We start from the raw sequence: 22,110 nt of genomic DNA, 5'->3' as shown, positions 1-22,110 counted from the left end.
TACACGGTTTTATTTGCTAGAAATACATACCTAGGTAGGAAGGCTCTAAAGAAAATGAGGGAATAATACAAAATTCTGGACGGGGGTTACCTCTGTCTGCAAGGGGGTGGGGCAGTGAGGATGAGTGTGATGGGTTGACTTGTGCCCCCACCCCCCCGCCAAAATATATGTTGGGAGTCTTATCTCCCAGTACCTCAGAATGTGACTGATTTGGACTATATGGTCTTTACAGAGGTAATCACGTTAAAATGAGGTCATTAGGGTGAGCCCTAATCCAATGACTGATTTCTTTATACAAAGGGGGACTTTGGACACACAGACACAGGGGGGGAAATGCCATGTGAGGACGAAGGCAGAGATCGAGACGATGTACCAACAACCCGAGGAACGCCAAGGACTGCCAGGCAACTACCAGAAGCTCGGAGAGGGGCCCGGAACAGATCCTCCCTCAGGGCTGCAGAAGGGACCAAGCCAGCTGACACCTGGACCTGACTTGTGGTCTGCAGATTGCGAGACAACACATCCTAGCGGTGTAAGCCCCCGGTCTGTGGTGGCTCTGGACTAGCAAACTAATACAGCGAGGCACGCGGCAGCGTCTCGGGACTGGCGGTGGTCTCCTTAAGCTTACTAGAGGGCAAATGGATGTCTGTTTTGTAAGTCTTGATTAAACTAAACCCCGACATTGTATATACCCTTTTGTATATGTTATGTAGTCACATGTAAAATAGAAATAAAAACCATGGAAGGTGTAGTAGTCCAACCATTACATTTTATAGTTGAGGGCACCAAGGACCTGCCCAAGGTCACACACCAGGGAGTAGCTGAGCTAGAACAAGAGCCCAGGTCTCCCGGTCCCCGTTCGGTGAAGGCCACCGTCCTAGCCGTGGCCCAGAAAAGGGCGAATTCAGTACAGGGAACCTGGAGCTCGCAGTCCTGGGAGCCAGGAGGAACCTTCACTCTCTTGCGCCTCTCGTGAGTCCAGGAGAATGAACTGATCCGGGCCTGTACACAGCAAGCACTCAATAAAAGTCAGCAATGGCTGTTACTGTTACTACGAGGAGGTATTTCCTTCCCCCTGGGCCTGTGTCCGTGGAGCTGAGGGGGAGGCCCAGGGCCCCATGCCTCAGAGCTGGGGGCCACTGCAGGGCCTGGGCTCAGCTGAGGGATGAGGGATGCTGCCCTGAACTGCAGGCCTGTGAGTGAGGCTGCCACCCGGGAGGGGGTGCTCTCCCGAGAGAATAAGTCCCTCAGGGCTGAGAGGAGAGGGGCTCACAGCAGGCCTGGCCTGGAGCCAGGGAGGGAGGCCCCAGGGGAGAACACAAACAGGTCAGGAACGGATCCCCGGGGGCCTGTGTCCACAGCGCCTTTGGTCACGTGTATTGCTAACGGGCAGAAAGTGGCACTTCATGGGCACCTCTACGGACCCAGCACTCTCCACGCATCATATAACTGGGTTTATTCAAATGTCAGCCCGGCAACTGCTGGATCCATATAAGTTGTATCCCGAATTTACAGATGAGGAGACCGAGGCCCCAAGATGTCACAACCTCACAGAATTAATATCCACATCCAGGTCTCTCTAAGGAAAACCTTAATGCAGACTAACAATCACTCACTCACTCACTCACTCATTCATTCATGCATTCATTCATCCGTTCACTCATTCACTCAGCAGTCTTCAGGGATACGGAAATCTCCCGAGGTGGGACACATCCCGTGGAGACACTGTCACTTGATCGAGTTGTTGTTCGTTACCCTTTTGGCCTCCAGGGAGTGCTGCTGGCAAGCGCCTTGGGCAAGAGAAGGGGGCAGCTGGCAGCCAGGCCTCACTGCCTTCCAGAGAACCCTGTACAATTGTACACCATCCCTTCCTAGGTACACACAGACAGGGGCCTCACACCTTGCCTCCGCTTCAGCACCCATCCCGGGCCTCTCAGAAAGCCATACTCATCTAGAAGTCAAGCCTCTATAACTGAGCCAAAGACACCTGCTAGGCCTCTCACACCCCTCCCACCACGGGGCTGGCGAATAGTAATAACAGCACCCATTCTCCTCGGAACCCCAAACCAGCCCAAGGAGTGAGTCTCTGCTGCCGAGAGGCTCATTACGTGACTCACCCGGTGCCACACAAGGATTAAGCCGGGGCTCTGGGAATCAAAGCTGGGCTTCTGCAATTTCTTCCCCTGTTCCCCACACATCCTTTGGAGATCAGAGACTCTCCCGCAGAAGTAAGAATGCGTACGACTCACTCTGTGAAGGGAGCCCAGTGAATGCTTCCCTGTCACAATGATCCCTTACGATGGTATAAAATGGTATAATGGCCCTAAGTGATTTGGCTCCAGGATAGAGCGTCGGCCCGAGGTCTGAAGGATCCCAAGTTCTATTCTGGTCAAGGGCACGCACCTCGGGTGCAGGCTCAATCCCTGGCCCTGGTTGGGGTGCGTGCAGGAGGCAACCAATCCATGTGTCTCTCTCACTCACATCGATGTTTCTCTCTCTCCCTTCCACGCTCTCTAAAAATCAATGCAAAAATATCCTCAGGTGAGGATTAAGGAAAAACCAACTGTATGCTGAACACACACTGTCACCATTCATCCTGTTAGCAGATTTTTAAAACAACCCCAGGACATACACGGGACAGGCATTCCTAACCCTCACTTTGCCAATGGGAAAGTTAGTGAGAATGATTTTACCTGGACACCGGCTAGTTTCCTGGAATGTGTCCCTCCAGGTCCCTTCTCCCTGCTCCTCCACCTTGCTTTTTGCCCCAGCAGAGATGAGAGGAAGGGAGGGGTGTGAGGCTGGGATATCCCCTCACCCCCGACTCCACCCTATGAGCCATCCAGGCTGTGTGCTTCCATAAGGTTGCAGCTCCTGCCAGGAAGCTTCTCACACTGCCTGTGTCTCCTTGTGGGAACCAGACCCGCCTCTCACCTGACCACATTTTGGTCATAGTCCCCTTTTAAGTTCTCCCCAAGCTCCCCCCCTGAGTGTGCCACCTGTTTCCTATGGATTCTGAAGGATTCTGTAGTAAGTAACCAGGGTGGGGACTCTGGTCCCTTTTGGATGAACCAGGGCCTCTGTGAACCTGCCAACAAGTACTTGCTGAGGAGCCCCTTGGGGATTTGTGGGGAGGGGACAAGGAGAAAAGAAAAATGGCAGAAAACTGGGAAAAGCTGGTAGTAGAAACATCAGGCACAGAGGTTTCTCTTTGTTGTTGTTTTTTTGTTTGTTTTAAATACGTCTTTATTGATTTCAGAGAGAGGAAGGGAGAGGGAGATAGAAACATCAATGATGAGAATCATTGATCGTCTGCCTCCTGCACGCCCCCTACTGGGCATGTGCCCTGACTGGGAATCGAACCATGACCTCCTGGTTCATAGGTTGATGGTCAAACACTGAGGGCTCAGGTTTCTCTTTGAATGAACTAGAATTAACCTTTGGAAAATGGGGAAAAGACCACACCACTGAGAAGTGAGCCTGGGGAAGGGACAAGCGGTGGGGAGGACTGCCATCTGGGCTCCAGGCCAGGCGGAGTCTCTAGTGCTGCCCACATGAGCATTCTGGAAACTGATCTCTGGTCACAAGGTGGGACAGGGCCGGGGCAGCCCTTGTAACAATGGGAACTTCCAGACTGTGCTCCTGGGATGGGCTGGAGAGGATACAGTTGGGGGCCATGTGCTGGCCTTGAGAGCGGGAAGCTACAGGTGCCCGGCCCTCGCCCTGTCTGAAAGAGCCCGCTAGAGAAGGGAAGATGCCACCTGTTGGTTGCTAGACCCTCTTCCCCATTCATCCCCCTTGGCACAAGCATGTGGAGTGGGTGCTGGGCCATGGGGCTGTTCAAGGTCATGCTCTGGCCTCCAGCTGCACCTCTGGGCCACAGGGCCAGACCCTGGGCAACAGAAGAGCAGAGACGAAGGAAGGGGGGAATGGCACACAGATTTTCTCTCATCTAGTTTTAGGTATATTTCTAGTCTTTAATAACTACATGCGTTCATTTTATCAAGGGAAAGAAAATTCTATCCTGGAGGATCATGGAGATTCTCAAGGAGAAGAAAGATGTCTCATCGTGGCACAATTGGGTGTGAATTAATATACCTGCAGGGGCCTAGCATTGGGATTTGCAGGCATGAACCTCACACAAGCCTGGACCCCGCCTGTGAGGGACACTCACTGTATACAGTCTCTGAACGAAGAGTGGGGGATGCATTGGGGTTTCCTGCACCTGGTGACAAGCTGGCACACGACTAGGGTCTCCACGACATTGGGGAGGGGGGGAGTAGTAGGCAGGAAGATAAAACCCCTGGTTTGAGCTCCTCATGCCTGGCTGAACCCATTCAATTCAAGGAACTTGGGGATGGGGGAGCCCAGGAAGTCACACCTCCCTCCAAGAGCTAGCTGTGCATTATCACCTACTTTATGAAACCATCCCTGCGGGTTTCCATGTCCTTGATCTTAAAAAAAAACTTTACATCTTTAACTGTGGCCGTTGGTAGGCAAGATGCAGCATGGCGTCCTATTTAAAGCAAGAACACAGGGGCCAGAGGGCTTGGGTTGATATACTAGCTCATCACCCACTGGCTGTGTCCTTGAGCAAGTTACGTACCTAATTCGTCTCTGTTCCCACCTGTAAGTGTGAGGTAAGTGTCTTCTTCATAGGACTGTTGTCAAGAATAAGGGAATGAATGTACAGAAAGTGCTTAGCACAATGTAGGATACATAGCAAGTGCTAGGTAAGTGACAGCTACTATTACTGGCTTTTTTTTCTATTAATCATGTCATCATTTTCGCGGGTGTCAATCCTCTAAAAACAATCTCAATATTTTTGTGACAACTCCACAGAAACGTCTCATCAGCTTGGCTTCTAGGGGTCGGGGGTAGCAAGGAAGTGAGAAGGAAGTAATGAAATGAACAAGGGCATGTAGGCGGGTCCCTGGTTACATACCATTTAATCTGGTGATAGGGGCACCAGAGAAAATGCAAGAGACCCAGTAAAATTGGAACTTCGGATGGGTAACAAGTGTTTAGTACAAGTATGTCCCAAAATTTGCATCGGATGTACTTACACTAAAAGAAAAAAAAGAAAGAAATTGTTGGTTATCTAAAAATCAAATTTAACTGGGCATCTTATATTTTTATTGGCTAAAAAGTTTGGCAACCCTACAGGTGGGATTGAAAAGGTTGATTCCATTGTATGGGCAGAGAAGATGAACCTCAAAGCGGCTAAGTATACAGGGTATGACAAAAGTAGGCTTACAGTTGTGAGTATGGGAGACAGGATTTATTCTTGTATTATTGTTTTTTGTTGTATTATTTTGCATCTGAACAACGGTAAACCCACATTTGCCACACCCCAGGTAACTGTCCCAGCAAGTAATTACTCAAAGGCTAAGCTCCCTGTTCCCTCTCCAGGCCTAGAGCGAGACAAACTGAGCCCTCAATTACCTGCCTGCAGTCAGAGCATGCCCCTCAGCCCCGGGAGGGGAGCCTGCACGCAGGAAGAGACTTTTTTCCCAGAGAGGGGGAGCTATTGCTCCTCCAAACCAGTGCACCAGGGAGGCTGCACACAGGAGAGGGAGGGCAGGCAGCCAGGGACCAGGACCGCCCCCTGAGGGCTGCGGTCAGCCAGGGTGGCACCCACCACCCTTCCGGGAGCTGGGGCTGGAACCTGGAGGCAGAAAGCCCAGGAGAAAACTCAGGAAGCACCAAAGGAAACCCCTCCGGAAGTCCTGATATATTTCCACAGCCAGGAGAGAACACTTTAAAGCGAAAGCAGCTCTAAGAGTACTGACCAGGGGCCAGGCTGGCCTCTCAGAGGTCAGGGCATGACCACAGGGCCCCGGCAGCCCCAGCCCAGGTCACAAGGCCACCTCTCAGGAGCTCAAGCAGATGGCCTCGGGCCCCCCTGGCTCCACAGAGTGCCCCCACACCTTCCCTCCAAAGGCCCCCACCTCTGCTCTCTGGCACGCCAAGGTGGAGTTTCACTTCAGTCATTCTCAGCTCTATTTTTACTCAAAAGTGGCAAGCAACAAGAATGTTCAAAGCAGGACAAACAAGTCACCTGATCCCAGAAACCTCTTGAAGGCTTCACTACAGGACCAGGCCTAGAGCCCACTCCCCAGCCTGGGATTCCTCAAGGAGGTGACATCCAGGCTCACCTTCCCCCGGCCAAGGAAGGTCAAGGGGTGCCCCTCCAGACCAGGACAGCGTGCTCAGAGAGCACAGCCATGGTGGGCATGGTGTGCCTGTGAGCTGTGCGGAACACGGTGTGGCTGGAGGGTCGGGAGGACCCAGAGGTGAGGCTGGAGGCGGGCTGGAGCCAGTGTCTGAATCGGCTGCCCTGCTATGTCAAGGAGTTAGACTTTATCCTACAGCAGGGGTGGGGAACCTCTTTTCTGCCAAGGGCCAGCTGGATATTTATAACATCATGCGAGGGCCATCCAAAATTATCACCTTAAAAACTAGCCTGCTGTATCTGGTCAAACATTTAATTAACTCACCCCTAATGCCTTGGCAGGGCCAGCTTACAGCCCATGGGCCAGATGTTCCCACCCCGGGCTGCATCAAATACAGCCTCCAGGAGGGCCTGCAGGAGTCTAGGTCCTTCCTACCCAGCCTGGGCATCACCTGGGGGCTTGTCAGATGCCAAATTGGAGGCCCTGCCCCAACCTGCTGGACCAGAATCTGCATTTTTACAAGATGCTCTGGTCTAGTGGAGGCCCTGAGTTATGTCTGGGGCAGAGAGAGGGTCCCCGTTTTGACCTCGCTAGTGTCCTTTTCTGATTGCCCTTCCACCCTGCTCATGCCCAGCTCTACCTCTTCCTCACACCATCCCCGCTCCTCTTAGGTGGCTCTTGTGCTAGAACAGTGGTCGGCAAACTCATTAGTCAACAGAGCCAAATATCCACAGTACAACGATTGAAATTTGAGAGCCAAATTTTTTAAATTTAAACTTCTTCTAATGCCACTTCTTCAAAATAGACCTGCCCAGGCCGTGGTATTTTGTGGAAGAGCCACACTCAAGGGGCCAGAGAGCCGCATGTGGCTCGCGAGCTGTGGTTTGCCGACCACTGTGCTACAACAATGGACCTCAGACTCCCAGGACATTGCCTTTTTTCATACCTCTCAACCAATCACAACACAGTTCCAAGCTGCCACACGCTCAGGCACTGCTGGGTGTTGTAGGAAAGGGAAAGGTGCATGTGGTTAAGAGTCAGTCCCTGAATGGGACTGGGCACACAGAGGAGTTGTTCAAAAATACAGATGCCTGGGCCCCACCCCAGGTTCTCATCGGAAGGCCCTGGTGAGGAGCACAGGCCGGCATCCACACAGAGCTGGGTTTGGAGGCCTTCGTAGGCTGTGCCCTTAGGAAAGCCGTTTCAGCACTCTGGAATCTTGTTTTTAAGTTTTCTAATCCCTAAAACTGGATAAAAAGAGTTGGGACCTCCCTGGGAGGCTGAAGACTAAATGGGACATTCTTTGTAAAGTGCTTAAGGACAGGGTCTGGCACCCTATAAAGGCAGCCTTTGTTCTTCTTCTTCAGGCCGCTAAGGAGTTTAGAGTTTGGCAGATAAGAAACAACTGACACAAAACACTGTATAGGTAAACATTACCCAACAATAGGTAGAGAAGTGCTTAATGAGGTGGCCCAGGGTCAGCAGTGTCCAGGGTTCTGAGTGGGAGAGCTCACTAAAGTGAGTGCTCTCTATAATCAGCCTTGGGGGGCTTCCTGAAGGTGGTGGGAGCTGAGCCAAGGCTTGAAGCTGGGGGTGGGTTCACCAGAGCACAGAGGTTAGTTGTGGGATGGTGGGGGCCTCACTGACCTGTGTGTGAGTGTGTGTGTGTCCCCGCACGCACACGGGGGTGGGGGTTAGTTTTGAGAGAATGTGATGGGAAAGAAAATGCCCCACTGGAGGTTTCTGGACAAAGGAGAGGTGAATGGAAGTGAGGATAGTGTAGCCACAGCCAGCTGGAAAGGAGACCATGCCTCGGGTCAGGGAAGGGGCTTGAGGATGCTCAGGTGTCACTGCAAGGACCTGGCTGTGGTAGCAGCTGACCAGCCACCACAGGGTCCCTCAAGCCAGAAATAGCTCTTTTGACATCAAATCTGTGTCCCATTCTTCCTTTCCAGGAAGCTGGAGACAGAACCAGCTCCTGCTTTTGGTCTCTGAGGGTTTTACACCCTAAGATGGCACACAGTGCCCGCTGACCCATCTAGGTGGGCACCATCCAGGTCCAAGGGGGGACCATTTGGTCAGGAGCTGCCAAAACATGTGCCCACCCACGTGACGGGAAAATGGTGCTTCCGCACGGCTGGGCGGCGCACCAGCTGTTCTCTCATTAACCCTCTCAGTGATGCACTAGAAAACAAGCAACCACGGCTTTCTGCCCCATTAACACTGAGGCTGGCCCTTCAGGGGGTGGGGAAGCCATGGGTTTTGTCTAGACAGAGATACTGGTAAAGGCCAGGTGCCTGAGCTTCTGCACTCAGGAAGGGGGTGGGCTGAGATGTGGTGTGTCCCCTGCACGGCAGGTGCCCCCCACGGCAGAACTCCCCAGCAGAGGCTGATTACAACGGCTGCTCCCTTTTCTCATCTTTAAAATGAGGGTAACATCCTTTCACAGGTTTACTGTGGGGATTAAATGAGGTCATAAATGTGAGAACACCAGTTTGGTACCCATCAGGTGTCCAATCAATTGCTTCGTTATTTTTCTTTTTATTGGGAAATGGGCTCAGAAGGGAGATGTGTCACGGGTTGCCTTTATCTGGTCAGAACCCAGTGTTACAGAAGGGACTGACTTGGTTTGGGATTTGCAGAGAGTCCCCTAGGCGTGGGAATAAAGGACCCCAGGTCCCCAGACCGCCACCAGCAGCACTGCCATCCCCTCCTGGGAGCTTGTTAGAATGCAGGACCTCGGGCCTCATCCCAGACCTACTGAATGAGAGTCTGCATCTTAACAAGATCTGCAGGCGATTCAAACGCACAGTAGAGTTTGAGATGCTGCTCTCATATACACTGAGTGGCCAGATTATTATGATCTCTGAATGCATAATAATCTGGCCACTCAGTATATATATATTAGAGGCCCGGTGCATGAATTCGTGCATGGGTGGGATCTGGCCAGCCTGGCCAGGGGACAATTTGCATATTAACCTTTTATTATATAGGATATACACTGAGTGGCCAGATTATTATGTGTTCAGAGATCATAATAATCTGGCCACTCAGTGTATTTGGTCCCAGAGAAAACCACCCTCTCCTCTCCCTCTCCCACCACAGGAAATGTGGGGCCTGTGACTCTGGGTAGATAGGGACCCCGAAGCAGAAGAGCTGTGTGATCAGCACCCGCTTGCTTGCCATGCTACATGGAAGCACATTCAATCACATGTTGAGGAAATTATTCCCTTCTTGATTCCTTTCCATTTTTTTTTTCCCTGTCATTGAAGAAGAAAGACCACTGTCCTTAACATCCTCTACCCTGTTTACTTCCCTTTAAACAAAGACACCAGAGGCTCAGACCCAGATCCTTCCACACAACAGTGTAGAACCAGAATTAATAACATTCTCTCATTTTCAGTGCAGTTATTTGTAAGGTAACTTTTGATTTCCTGCAAGCGGAATAGATTTCCATTAGTTTCCTTTCTAACTAAGCTATATTTTAAATAATGAATCGCATTGAAGAAAAAAAGCCATTAAGTCCATAACAGAAGTGTGTGGAAAAATCACAACAGTGGGATATAAAGAAGTGCGGCTTGGGGAATTATTATTCCTTACAGTTCCTAAGAGCCCTTTGAGACCATCTCGTCTACTGATTTCCATATTGCAAGTCATGGAACCGCTGCAGCTGCTCACAACCAGCGCCTTTTGGGTTTGTTTTTAATGGAGCAGAATAGAATAGAACGGCATGAAAATATAAGTGCATTGCAAATGTGATAGAGAGGGGTAAATACTGTCCAAAGAAACGTTTGTTTCAGTTTGCGTGTGTGCTGGCTTACAATGTAAAATGTGCATATAGTCCACCCTCTCTATCCCTGGGTTCCACATCCACAGATTCAACCAACCATGGATCAAAAATATATTTTTAAAATGTTACGGTGTTGCCCTAGCCAGTTTGGCTCAGTGGATACAGCACTGTCAGCCGGCCAACTGAAGTGTTCTGGGTTCGATTCTGATCAAGGGCACATACCTCAGTTGCAGGCTCGATCCCCAGCCTTGGTCAAGACACATGAGGGAGGCAACCAATTGATATGTCGCTCTCAAATCTTTTTCTCTCTCTCTATTTCTCTCTCTGTCTCTCCCCCTCCCTTCCATTCTCTCTAAAAATCAATGGAAAAATATCCTTGGGTGAGGATTAACAACAAAAACACTTTACGTTGTGGCTGACATATACTATGTAGTTAGGCCTTCCACGGGTGCATCTATACTTGACATGTACAGATGTTTTGTTCTTTTCATTATTCCCTGAACTATTTACATAGTATTTACGTTGTACTAGGTATTATAAGTAACTACAGGCCCGGGGCACAAAATTCGTGCACGGGGGCAGGGGTGTCCCTCAGCCCAGCCTGCACCCTCTCCAATCTGGAACCCCTCGAGGGATGTCCGGTAGGATTGGGCCTAAACGGGCAGTCGGACATCCCTCTCACAATCCAGGACTGCTGACTCCCAACTGCTTGCCTGCCTGCCTGCCTTCCTGATTGCCCCTAACCACTTCTGCCTGCCAGCCTGATCACCCCCTAACCACTCCCCTGACAGCCTGATTGATGCCTAACTGCTCCCCTGCCTGCCTGTTTGCCCCTAACTGCCCTCCCCTGCAGGCCTGGTCACCCCTAACTGCCCTCCCCTGCAGGCCTGGTCACCCCTAACTGCCCTCCCCTGCAGGCCTGGTCACCCCTAACTGCCCTCCCCTGCAGGCCCAGTCACCCCCAACTTCCGTCCTCTGCCGGCCTGGTCACCCCTAACTGCCCTCCCCTGCAGGCTTCATTGCCCCCAACTGCCCTCCCTTGCAGGCCTGGTCCCTCCCAACTGCCCTTCCCTGCTGGCCATCTTGTGGTGGCTATCTTGTGTCCACATGGGGGCAGGATTTTTGACCACATGGGGGCAGCCATCTTGTGTGTTGGAGTGATGGTCAATCTGCATATTACTCTTTTATTAGATAGGATAGAGGCCTGGTGCATGGATGGGGGCCAGCTGGTTTGCCCTGAAGGGTGTCCCATATCAGGGTGGGGGTTCCCTTGGGGCGTGGGGCAGCCTGGGCGAGGGGCCTGTGGTGGTTTGCAGACCGGCCATGCCCCCTGGCGACCCAAGCAGAGGCCCTAGTATCTGGGATTTATTTATCTTCTATAATTGAAACTTTGTAGCCTTAAGCGGAGGCAAAGGCAGGCCAGGGCTGCAGAAGCTTGGCTTCCTCCATCGCTGGGGGCAACCCTAGCCTCCTGTTCTCTCCAGCTCCGTGGCTGCTGCCGTTTTTGTTGGGATTTATGTATCTTCTATCATTGAAACTTTGTAGCCTGGAGTGGAGGCTTGGGCCTGCCAGGGTGTGCGGAAAGCTTGGCTTCCTCCATCGCTGGGGAAACCCAAGCCTCCCTCCTGCTCTCTCTGTGGCCGCAGCCATCTTGGTTGGGTTAATTTGCATACTCACTCCTGATTGGCTGGTGGGCATGGCTTGTGGGTGTGATGGAGTGATGGTTAATTTGCATCTTGCTCTTCTATTAGATAGGATATAGACAGGATTTAAAGTATACAGGGGGATATGCATAGGTTATGTGCAAATATGACGCTACTGTGTATATATATCACGTACACTTGAGCATCCTGATTTTGGCATCCCAGGAGGTCCTGTGACCTATGCCGGGTGGATCCTGAGGGATAACTGTATTCTATTTGAACTGCAGTCTAAAGAGCAAGCAATTCACTCACCCGGTCCCTCTCCCTTTGGTAGGTGCCTCCACCTCCGCTAACTTAATCCCAACGGTGAGGAGCTGACTCCTTTTGCCTGGCTGCCATGAGCAAATGTTCCTTAATGCTACGTGCCTGAGGTCCCCACCACAGCTCTCTGGCTCTTCTCTCCGGACACAGAACCGACAACAGGAGCTACTGCCACACGTGATTAAACGGCACCTCCCAGCTCGGCTCAGGTGAGGAAGGGCCTGGGCAGCTCGCACTGAGGCACTAGTCAACCTGCACCAAAAGAACCGCGAGGCCAGAGTGAAAACGTGTCCTTTCTGGAGGGACCAGGTGCCCATCGCCAGGATCTGCTGTCCTGTGCCTCTCCGCTGTCTTAGGTTTGGGAAGCTCTAGTTCAGTGGTTCTCAACCTTCCTAATGCCGCGACCCTTTAATACAGTTCCTCATGTTGTGGTGACCCCCAACCATAAAATTATTTTCATTGCTACTTCATCACTGTAATTTTGCTACTGTTAATGAATCGTAATGTAAATATCTGTGTTTTCCGATGGTCTTAGGCGACCCTGCTAGCGGTTCTCAACCTGTGGGTCGGGAGAGAATGGAGCTGTGGAGCATCCCCTCCCTCTACCCCACTTTTACCTTCCTGCTTGGTGTTAGCTCAGGGCAGGCTTTCATCCTATCATATCCAAAAGCCTCACCACACACAAACGCTTTGTGAAACAAGCCTTCCAGTCTAGTTCCGGCCTTTCTGGGTCCAGCCAAACAGGGGTCTGCTAAGGTGCCAGCCGCCCCCATAGCCCCATCCCCCCCACCCAGAGGACTGACCTCTGCAGGGGACACTCTCTGGGCTTGGAAAAGGGGGACTTAGCAGGTGTGGGGAGTGGGGCTGGAGGGTCTGCTCTGAGCCACCCCATCATTAACATGCTGCCCGTGGGTGAGTTCAAATGCAGAAGCTGGATCTGCAGTCCAGCTGGCCCTGGCCTCCGCAAAGGCCCTTGGTGTGCAGTGGCCTGATTTAAGGCCCAGGGCTCCCTTTATTTTCCTTTGGAAACTGGAGGTGAATTTAAAAAGGCCTGAGAGCCAGGCCAGCGTGCAGGGGCTCTGGCAAGCCCTCTCTTCCTCCAGTGCCCACTCCTTCGCTCCTGACCCTACTCTGCTCTGGAAACTGGGCAAAGCTGTAACCCATCCCTAAGTCTGTTTTCTCTCTCCTTCCTTTTTTTTTTAAACATTTGGTGCCTCTTAAGAGTAATCCCAGGGACGAAGTAACCCTGGGATATGGACCCCAAGTGTCAGTTGGGAGATCTCGAGATCATCCCTTAGGAAGGGGCAGCCCCGTTGGTGAGCGCCGCTCAAAGGCCATGTGGGGAAAGCCAAGACAGTCTCCACAGTTGCCATTCTAGCTGGAGAGACGAACAGATCCATCACCCTCTGTGAAATACCAGCTGCCAAGGGGCCTTCACTGGCACCTCTGTGAAAGGCCAGGGACTGTGGGAGAAAGAGCAGCGTAGAGTCAGGCCAAATTGGGTTCAATTCCTGGCTTGTACTCTAGCCCTAGGGCTCTGGATTACTTACTTAACTTCCCTGAGCCCCAGTGTCCTCCCTGTAAAATAGCGGTAATAATTCCTGCCTCATAAAATGTGGGCTGTTAAAGACTGGTGATAACACACGGGAAGGGCCTAGGACACTGTTGGAAAATGATGGGACACACACACACACACACACACACACACACACACGGCGGGGCAAAAGTAGGTTTACAGTGGTGAGTATGCAAAACACGTTTATTCTTGTACTATGATTTATGAATTATTGTATTATTTTCCATACAAACAACTGTAAACCTACTTCTGCCCCAGCCTGCATATATACCTGAGATCTTATCCAGCTCAAACTGGGAGACCTTCTACAACAACCTAACCTTTCAGAGCCTCAGTTTCCTCATCTGTAAAACTGGGGGGACAGTGACAGATACCTTGTTGGGCTCAGACAATGTAAGAAAAGTACCTCGCACAGTATCAGGCACCTAGTAGGGCTAACTAGATGTTATGTTTTCTTCCATCCTTCCTAGACCAATGGGAAGATCTAATTTCTATGAACCCAGCAGGACTAATTCTTTTTTTTTTTTTTAATCCTCACCTGAGGATAAGTTTTCATTGATTAATTTAAAGAAAGAGAAAGGGAACATCAATAGGAGAGCGAAACATTGATGGGGGGGGTGGGGATTGAACCCACATCCTAGGTATGTGCCCTGACCAGGAATTGAACCACAATGTTTGGGGTACAGGAATATGCTCCAACCAACTGAGCCATGAGGCCAGGGCTGATGAGCTTTCTTTTCATTGGCCCAGTGGTTGTGAGACCCAAGGATGAGGTCTCTATGTCCTTTTGCAGAATCCAGACACATTTCCCAAAGACATCCCCATTGCACAACTCCAGGGGGCACCACCCCATAGAACACAGTCAGAAAGAATGTGGGTTGTTGTGTGTGTGTTTTTTTTTTCCCTAAAACTGCACCTTCAAGGAAGAAACTCATTCAAAAAGATGGCCCACAGGCTGTTTAGGCCAAGGGTAACATGCCGCTGAACAGGATGACCACAAGTGAGGAAATCAATTGCTGCAGAGGGGAGTAGTCGTCCCCCAGCTAGGGAAATAACTGGGCTTAATTACACAACATCTTTGGGCTCTCTGTAATCTTGATCCATTAAACCCTTGTTGCTGGCCAGGAGGCAATGCCCAGGAGGAAGGGGTTAGCCCAACACACTAATAGGATCAGCCCTTCAATCCCATGAAGGTAATTATGGCCACATCCTTTCCCACCTGCCCTGAGTAAACCCACAGATCCCTAGTCGACCTGGGGCTTTCCTAGGCAGCACCAGCTCCACAGACACACCAGGAAGCCAATGGCTACGCCTCCCAGAGTGACAAAGACTCTGAGCTCCATCGGCACTGGCCTCCCAGCCTTTAACCTGCTTCGGCAGACCTTGCTCACTTAGGCCAAATGCCGGACAGCATCTGCTATGTCTACTTGTGGTCTAGAGGGGCATGAATGCATCAGAGACGAGGGTAGAGAAAGAGGAATGGCACCTGACCAATTATGTCACCACGGGGCCCACGTCATCTGGCCCTATCCCCTGAAGACCACACTGACCCTGTCAGTTCTTATATGGACAGTCAGCCCATATTCATTTCCATTCTGGTGTATGATGGGAAAGGAAAGGCAGGGGAGATAAACCAGGAATAAAGCACAGGGGCAGCAAACTGAGGGAGGCCTACATAAGGTCAGAATCTGGGGTCAGAGACTCTGGCTGTCCCAGCTACAGTTGGCCATGGCATCAGTTGGCCCCACTTCAAAAGGGTCTTTGCCAATGCCTTGGGCAGGGGCAGGAATGGGCATCCATATCCAACCCCCATACAGGGATGCACCCTAAAGTCTGCCTGTTGCCCTGATTTCTTTCTTCTTCCCCATTTACAGGGTCCGGACAGCACTCTCCAAGCTTCAGGGACACACAGAACACGGGCATCCATGGCTCCAACGATCTTGCCCACTGAAATGCAAGCTAGGGGAGACCAAAGCCACAAGTCAACATCAGTCTCTCCCACCCTGCCCTGCAGACAGGTGAGCCTGCTGGCCTCCCCTACTGGCATCAGTGGGAAGTGCCGAGACGCGACAGGTAGAATGTGGTGGGTACTCCAAGCCCCATGGATAGGCTCAGCTTACCTACCACACCAGGGGCCAGACAGAGGCAAATGGTATGGAGATGACGTCCAGTGGTTCTAAAGCCACCTAGCTCCTGGTTTGCCCCCCAAAGAACCTAAGCTGAGCCCAACAGCTACAGCACCAACACTGGCAGTGCAGCCTTCCAATCACACAATCACAGGCCATAGCAACGCGTGGGACTCCCTTAGGGGTCTCCGCCTCCACTGTAAGCTACTACAATGACCAAATCCACACAGCTGGAAACTTGTGAATGGGCCAGCTAATGGGTTTCCGGGATTTCTAGTGGAGTGAGAAGTTAAAGAAGCCAAGAACCCAGAAGTTTCCTTCCCCCATAATATCACTGGGGGAATATTATGTATGAGGCACTGAGCTAGGCACCATCTAAGAACCCGGTCCAACTCTCTGTTGCTACCAGTCCCCTTCCCCCCTTTCCACGGCCCCCAAACTCCTCTGCAAGCCTTTTATGAGTGGGGACCATTGTGAGCTGGACAGCTGAGCAGGTCAATACACCCTTTATCTTCAAAGCACTTTATATAAACATTCACCAAGTAATCCACACAGCACCCAGGAGAGCTATCATAGCCTCACTTTACAGAAGTATGCACAAGGAGTGGGCACCAGAGCCGTCCAGCAAACAGACCAGACCTCAGAGAGCAGCCCACGTCGTCCATCCTACCCACCAGAGTGAGTAGAATGGGTTTTTCTCACTATTCCCCCACCTTCTACTCACCTATCGGCATTTTCCAGCTGGTTCTCCAAGAATGTTTCTGACATTTCTTCCTCTTTCCAAAGAACAACAACATCATCAACCACAACAACAGCACATGGCGTTTCTCTGAGTAGATGCCTTTATTCCTCTGCCCCAGCCCGACCTCCGGACCTCCGACCTCCTAGACTCCAGCAGCCGTGACAGTGATGGCCTGCTGTGATGACTGGCGCTGTTCTGAGGATAAGAGGACATCCACCTGCAGGTGTTTACTCGCACAGCAGGGGAGGTCTAATCAAACCCACACAGTCTGCGGGCCAGCGGCTGACACAGGAACAAGATGGGAAACTGAGGCAGGTTCATGATCACCTGGAGACGGGTTATGTCCCCAAGTGCTTTCCTGGCCCAGGGACAGGGCACTGGATCTATAAGGGGCATGCAAATATCGCGACAGACTGAACTACCCCTGGGGAACATTGCTTGGGATAAGAGAAGTGAGCTCCAAAAGATAAGCTGTAACAACAACAGATGGCCGCGTTCTGCCTTCTGTGAGGTCCAAGTAACTGCAAGCTTTGTTTAGCTCAATAGAGTAGGAATGTTTAAGGCCAGAGCTGAAAGGCTTGGGACAAAAAAAAAGAGGCTGAAATGGCAAAGGAAAAGACTAAATGAGCCCTCAGCTCTTTAAATAAATCCTGAACATATGGCTAACGACTTTCCATTTGAAGAGGTGCCAAATGATTGGCCTACCTGGGGTACATACATCTCAATCCAGATCTTTATGGAGGGTGGTCTCCACTCAGAGGGACAGAGGAAGTTTCAGAGTACCAGCCCCACTCCCCATTTTGAGGTATTCCACAGAATTTAATGCAATCCAACCTAATCTCAAGACATAGAAGAAAGCCAAGAGGAAGTGATGTGTGTAGTGAAAAAGGTGATTGCGTCAAACCTATGAACCAGGAGGTCACAGTTTGATTCTGGGTCGGGGCACATGCCCAGGTTGCAGACTCCATTCTGGGTTAAGAGGGAGAGAGGGTGCAGGGGGTGCAGGGGGAACAGGGGGAGGGCGTGCAGGAGGGGGCCAGATCGATTATTCTCTCTCATCATTGATGTTTCTATCTCGCCCCCCTGTCCCCTCTTCCTCTCTGGAATCAATAAAAACATTTTTTTTTTTTTTTTTTTTTTTAAGAAATGGTGATACCCTAGCTGGCTGGCTTGGCTAGGTGGATAGAGCATCGGCCTTCGGACTGAAGGGTCCTGGGTTCGATTCCAGTCAAGGGCACATGCCCCGGTTGCAGGCTCGATCCCCAGTAGGGGGCATCCAGGAGGCAGCCGATCAATGATTCTCTCTCATCATTAATGTTTCTATCTCCCTCTTCTTTGCTGAAATAAATTAAAAAAAAAATTTTTTTAAAGTGATGAGAAAAAGAAAGAAGATAAAATGAAGATCACAGCCCTGCAGAGAGAATCACACCAGATTCAGGGAAAGAATCTAGGCAAGGCATTAAGCTGACATTATTACATTAGTGTAGGAAAACGAGTGGCAGAGAGACAGGAAGTGGGATGACTGGAGCCCTCATCTGACTGGAGCCCTCATCTGCCACTCCATCTTATCAGGGGCAAAGACCCTGCTGCAATCAGCCCTGGATCGCTCTGGCAGCTGAGAGCCAACCAGCTCCCTGAGTCGGACAAATCACCCTCACCGCAGCCCTTCAAGACTTCCCACAGGGGGAGAGGGTCTGCTGCACACCCCTTATCCACTGACTAGCCACATGCAATGGAAGGGGACACACTCCCCCTGGCACAGAAGCTGAAGCCAAAATGAGCTGACAACTCCAAAGGCAAGAAGTCTGCAAAGGGAAGGGGCTGGTTGGCAGTCGGGCACCTTAGAATACAGAATCCCTGGCCTCCGTGAGCTCAGAGCCTCAACCAGCCCTGCTTTGGCTGTAGGACCAGGCCCCAGTTCCTGCAAGAGACACAGGGACAGGCTGGGGTCAGAGTTATTGAGGCCACTGACCCTGCTGGACCATTTCAGGGAGAACTCTCTGATAGAGGACCAAAGAGACAGATGTCCCCCATTCCAGGACATTTCACGGCCTTGAATAAGCTCAGACATACTCAGGTGAAATTCGAGTCTTCCTAGCGTATGATCTGAATTCCAGCTTTGTCATTTATCAGTTATGTGACCTTAGGTAATGATTTGAGCTTACTGAGCTTCTCTCTCTGTAAAATGGGGGTGAGATGCCTGTCTGGTATGGCTCAGTGGTTAAGTATTGAACTATGAACCAGGAGGTCATGGTTTGATTCCCGGTCAGGACACATGCCTGGGTTGCAGGCTCGATCCCCAGTGGGGTGTGCAGGAGGCAGCTGATCAATGAGTCTCTCGTCATTGATGCTTCTATCTCTTCCTCCCTCTCCTTTCTTCTCTGAAATATTAATAGTGGTAAGACTACCTACCCATCTCGCCCAAGTTGTGAGGTTTGGAGAGAATGGATGGAAAGTGCCTAGCAGAGAGCCTGGCATATAGCAGGTCCTATTATCACTGTTAGATGATATTATCATGTGCTCAGGAGAAAGATTTCTCACCGGGTAACTCACATCTCTAAGAAGGGACACCGGCCACCCTGTGCCCTAGGTACAGCCCCTTTACCATTCCTGGTGGATTTGGCTTTTGTGGCGACCTGTCACTCCAGGTCTGTGAGCCTTGTAAGCAAACAACTCCCCGAGAGGCAGAGGAACTTCCTCTGGGAGCCACAGGCCGCTCTGCCAAGCAAATGACAGCCCGGGTATCTGTTTTAACATAGGCTCTTGTCAAGAGGAAACTTCATGGCTAACAGCCCAAACATGACTGCACAGCACCTCCCCAGGAAGCCTCGTTCTACAGCTCTCAACTAAGCTGTTCTGAAGAGGAACTCCTCACACCGCTGCCAAGGCAGTGCCCCCTCCCAGCCCTCCAGCCGGCTGCTCCAGGAGCCCAGGGGCCAGGGCAGAAGCAGCAGCAAAACAGACAGCTCAGATGCCAGCCTGCCAGAGTCAGGGCTGGTACACAGGCATCACCACCCCCACCACCCCCACCCCCCACCATCCCCCCAAAGAGGCCCTCTGTCTAATTCCCTTTCCTAGGCCTGCCTTCCTCAGGTCAGAAATTTTCAAGGCAGCAGCCTCAGGCAATTTTGCTTCTCTGCTGGGGTGGGGGTGGGGCGGGGAAGGGGGCGGTAGGAAAGCTGGAAATGATGGGGCCTGGGCTTCTTCTCCAGGGCACTGGAGAGAAAGCCCGAGCCAGGTTTCCATAGGACTCTATGCTTTGGGAAACAGGGAAACCCAAGAGCCAGACATGTTCCGAAATGTAAGCAGCATGTGAATGTGAGGCATTGTTATGACTGTCATTTGCGCGAGCGCAGCGAAGAGGAGGTCACTAATCCTTTGCGGGTCAGGAGCTGATCTGCAGCAGAGCTCTGAGCAGATGTGCGCCCCATTCACACGGACACACGTGCACACGCACGCCACACACCCACGGAACCTGACCTTCACCCAAAGGTGCTGGCCGCGCAGGGGAAGGAGCAGATGGAGCGGCTGGGCTTGGCAGGACTGCCACCGGGGGATCGGGCTTGGCCCCTTTGATGTTGAAAAAAACCAAAGCAGAATGAACCCTCACCAGGAGAGCTCCTGGAGGGGGGGGGGGGGGGGAGAAAGGATGGAGGGGAAGGAGGAGGTGTGACCCAAGGGGATACAGAGGTCAGAGGCTGGAAGCCTCCAGAGCAACACCTTGGGGTTCAAGGCATTATCCTTGTCTACTCCTCCCACCCCCCACCCCTCATATGACTGATACCCAGGAATTCGAGCCAAGCTGCCTCTTAAAAATGCCCTTGACCCATGGCATCCAGTGTCCAGAGCCAGAACCTGGTTCCACCTGCCTCCCGCCTCAGGGCTCTGGGCTAGGAGAGTAGCAAGAGAGAGTGAGAGGGTCCCCCTGAGGTGGTGGGGAGAGCGCAATCCATCTCCTGTCTTCTTTAGGGGGCAGCAGGACTCTCCCCCACATCCCTGAGCGCGCTGGGGAAGGGGTCTCCACGCAGGGGTGGGAAGGTGTGCAGGGCTTCAGCCGCCTAAGCAAGGTGGAGTAGGAGGTGGGGGTGGGTCGCTCAGCCCCCAAATGTACCAGTGATCAGGTACACATTCCCAGCGGCGGCGCTGGAGCAATCACAAGATCGCGGCAGATTCGGGAGCAAGGGGGTGGAGGAAATGAGGTTTGCTTTTTCTTTTTTGGGAGGGTGGGGGGGTAGAGGTGGGGTGGTGATGAGGCTGGCAGGAAAGACTGCAGAGCCAGGGTTTACAGCTCCTTCTCCACATGGCCCCCACACATATCTGCACACACATTCTCCCTTCCCGCTCACCCCCACCCCCATCCCCATCCCCACCCCGAAACACACACCCGTCTCAGGATGTCCCTGAGGTGGCCAACTCTGGCCCCGAGGACTTTGCCAAAATGGCCTTTCTGCTTCAGCATGGACAGAAGCAGCAGCCAGTCGGGGAGCGGAGGCAGCCCCCCCCCGCCCCCCACAAAGGCTCTCCCCTCTTCCCGAGGACTGGGGAGTGGTCGGTTATACAACAGGTGGGAGCGGGGTGACACAGCTCTCCTGGCCCCGTCGGCCCGCCACCCGCCTCCCACCCGCCTGAAGTCCGCTCCGGGGACCCCATCTGCGGCCGATCGTGGGGGTCCCAAGCCGCTTCCCCGCCTCCCCGCCCGCTGGGCACTTGGCCGGCCGTGCCCGCAGCTCCCCGCCCGCGCCGGGCTCCTCACACAAGCCCGGCACCTCGGTCCCGGAGGCCGTCGGGGCGCCTCGCGGGCGCGGGGCCATTCCCGCCCGCCTCCCGCCCGCGCGCACGTACTGCTGTAGAGGGTGTCGATCCAGGAGAGGCGCGGCAGGCCCGGGTGGCTCAGCGGCTCCATGACCGCGGCTCCGCGCGGCGGAGGCGGCGGCAGCTCGGTCAGATCGGAAACCCGACCCTCATCGCACAACAAAGGAGGGAGGGCGCGGGCGGCGGGCCGGCAGGCCGGCTGGGCGCCGGGAGGGGTGGCCAGTCCTGGAGGCCGAAGTTGCCAAGCGCGGGGTGGAGGCGGGGGGACGCAGGGAAACAGGTAGCAGGGAGGAGCGAGCCGGAGCTGCCGGGAGGCGGGGGCGGGCGAGCGAGGGCAGGCGAGCGCCCCCCGGAGCCCTTCCGGCCACTGCGGCCGCGGCGAGCCCGCTGCGGATCCCGAAGCCTTGTCCCCGCAACCCGCGCGCCAACTAGCAACTTGCCTGGGGCTGCGCGGCGCCCAGGGGCGGGGGCCGGAGGCCACGACCAATCTGCGCGCGGCTCCCGCGCCCCCTCCCCCGCCGCAGCGCGCCTCCGGACCCGGAGGGGGTGTGGGGAGCAGCCCCCGTCCCCACCAACGCCGGGACGGGAAGGGCTCCAGCCGGTGAGGGAGGAGCGGTCCCGCGGGGTCTCCGGGCTGCGGCGCAGGCCCAGGCTCAGGCTCCTTCTCCTCCCCTCGCTCGGCTCAGCCGATTCTAGCCACCCGCAGACGAGGTGTCACGGGGAGACCTATGGGCCCGCAGGGGTGACATCACCTGCCACCCCGGGATCTCTAAGCGCAGTTTCTGGGGCCGGTGCGGCTGCTAGGCCCCTCCCCGAGGCAGGCGTGGGAGGCGGCGCCGACCCGGTTAATGTCCTGCCTGCCTGCGGGCAGCTTTGGCCGCCCTGGGACTCCTTCCTTCCAAACCTTAACGGCGCCTCATCTAT

At 53.1% G+C, this 22,110-nt stretch overlaps 1 protein-coding gene across 5 annotated transcripts in view; it reads right to left on the bottom strand.

The window, feature by feature from the left end:
- The window catches only part of ABR (ABR activator of RhoGEF and GTPase), a 188,689-nt gene that overhangs the window by 121,862 nt on the left and 44,717 nt on the right, over positions 1–22,110 (bottom strand). The window contains exon 1 of one of the 5 annotated variants that reach the window (XM_080681602.1): positions 21,627–21,884. The exons of 2 other annotated variants lie outside the window; for them this stretch is intronic. Coding sequence is in view for 2 of the 3 variants with exons in the window: in XM_080681598.1 (XP_080537724.1) it covers positions 16,357–16,432 (76 nt within the window). In the remaining variant the exon portion in view is untranslated. Of the gene's footprint in view, positions 1–16,356; positions 16,459–21,216; positions 21,885–22,110 lie in introns of those variants that run through there. 2 more of the 5 variants (XM_080681599.1, XM_080681598.1) reach the window with 2 other exon arrangements.

This window comes from Plecotus auritus (genome assembly GCF_963455305.1).
Source record: "Plecotus auritus genome assembly, chromosome: 7".
Classification (NCBI taxonomy): Eukaryota; Metazoa; Chordata; class Mammalia; order Chiroptera; family Vespertilionidae; genus Plecotus; species Plecotus auritus.
This window is presented reverse-complemented; position numbering and strand designations above follow the sequence as displayed.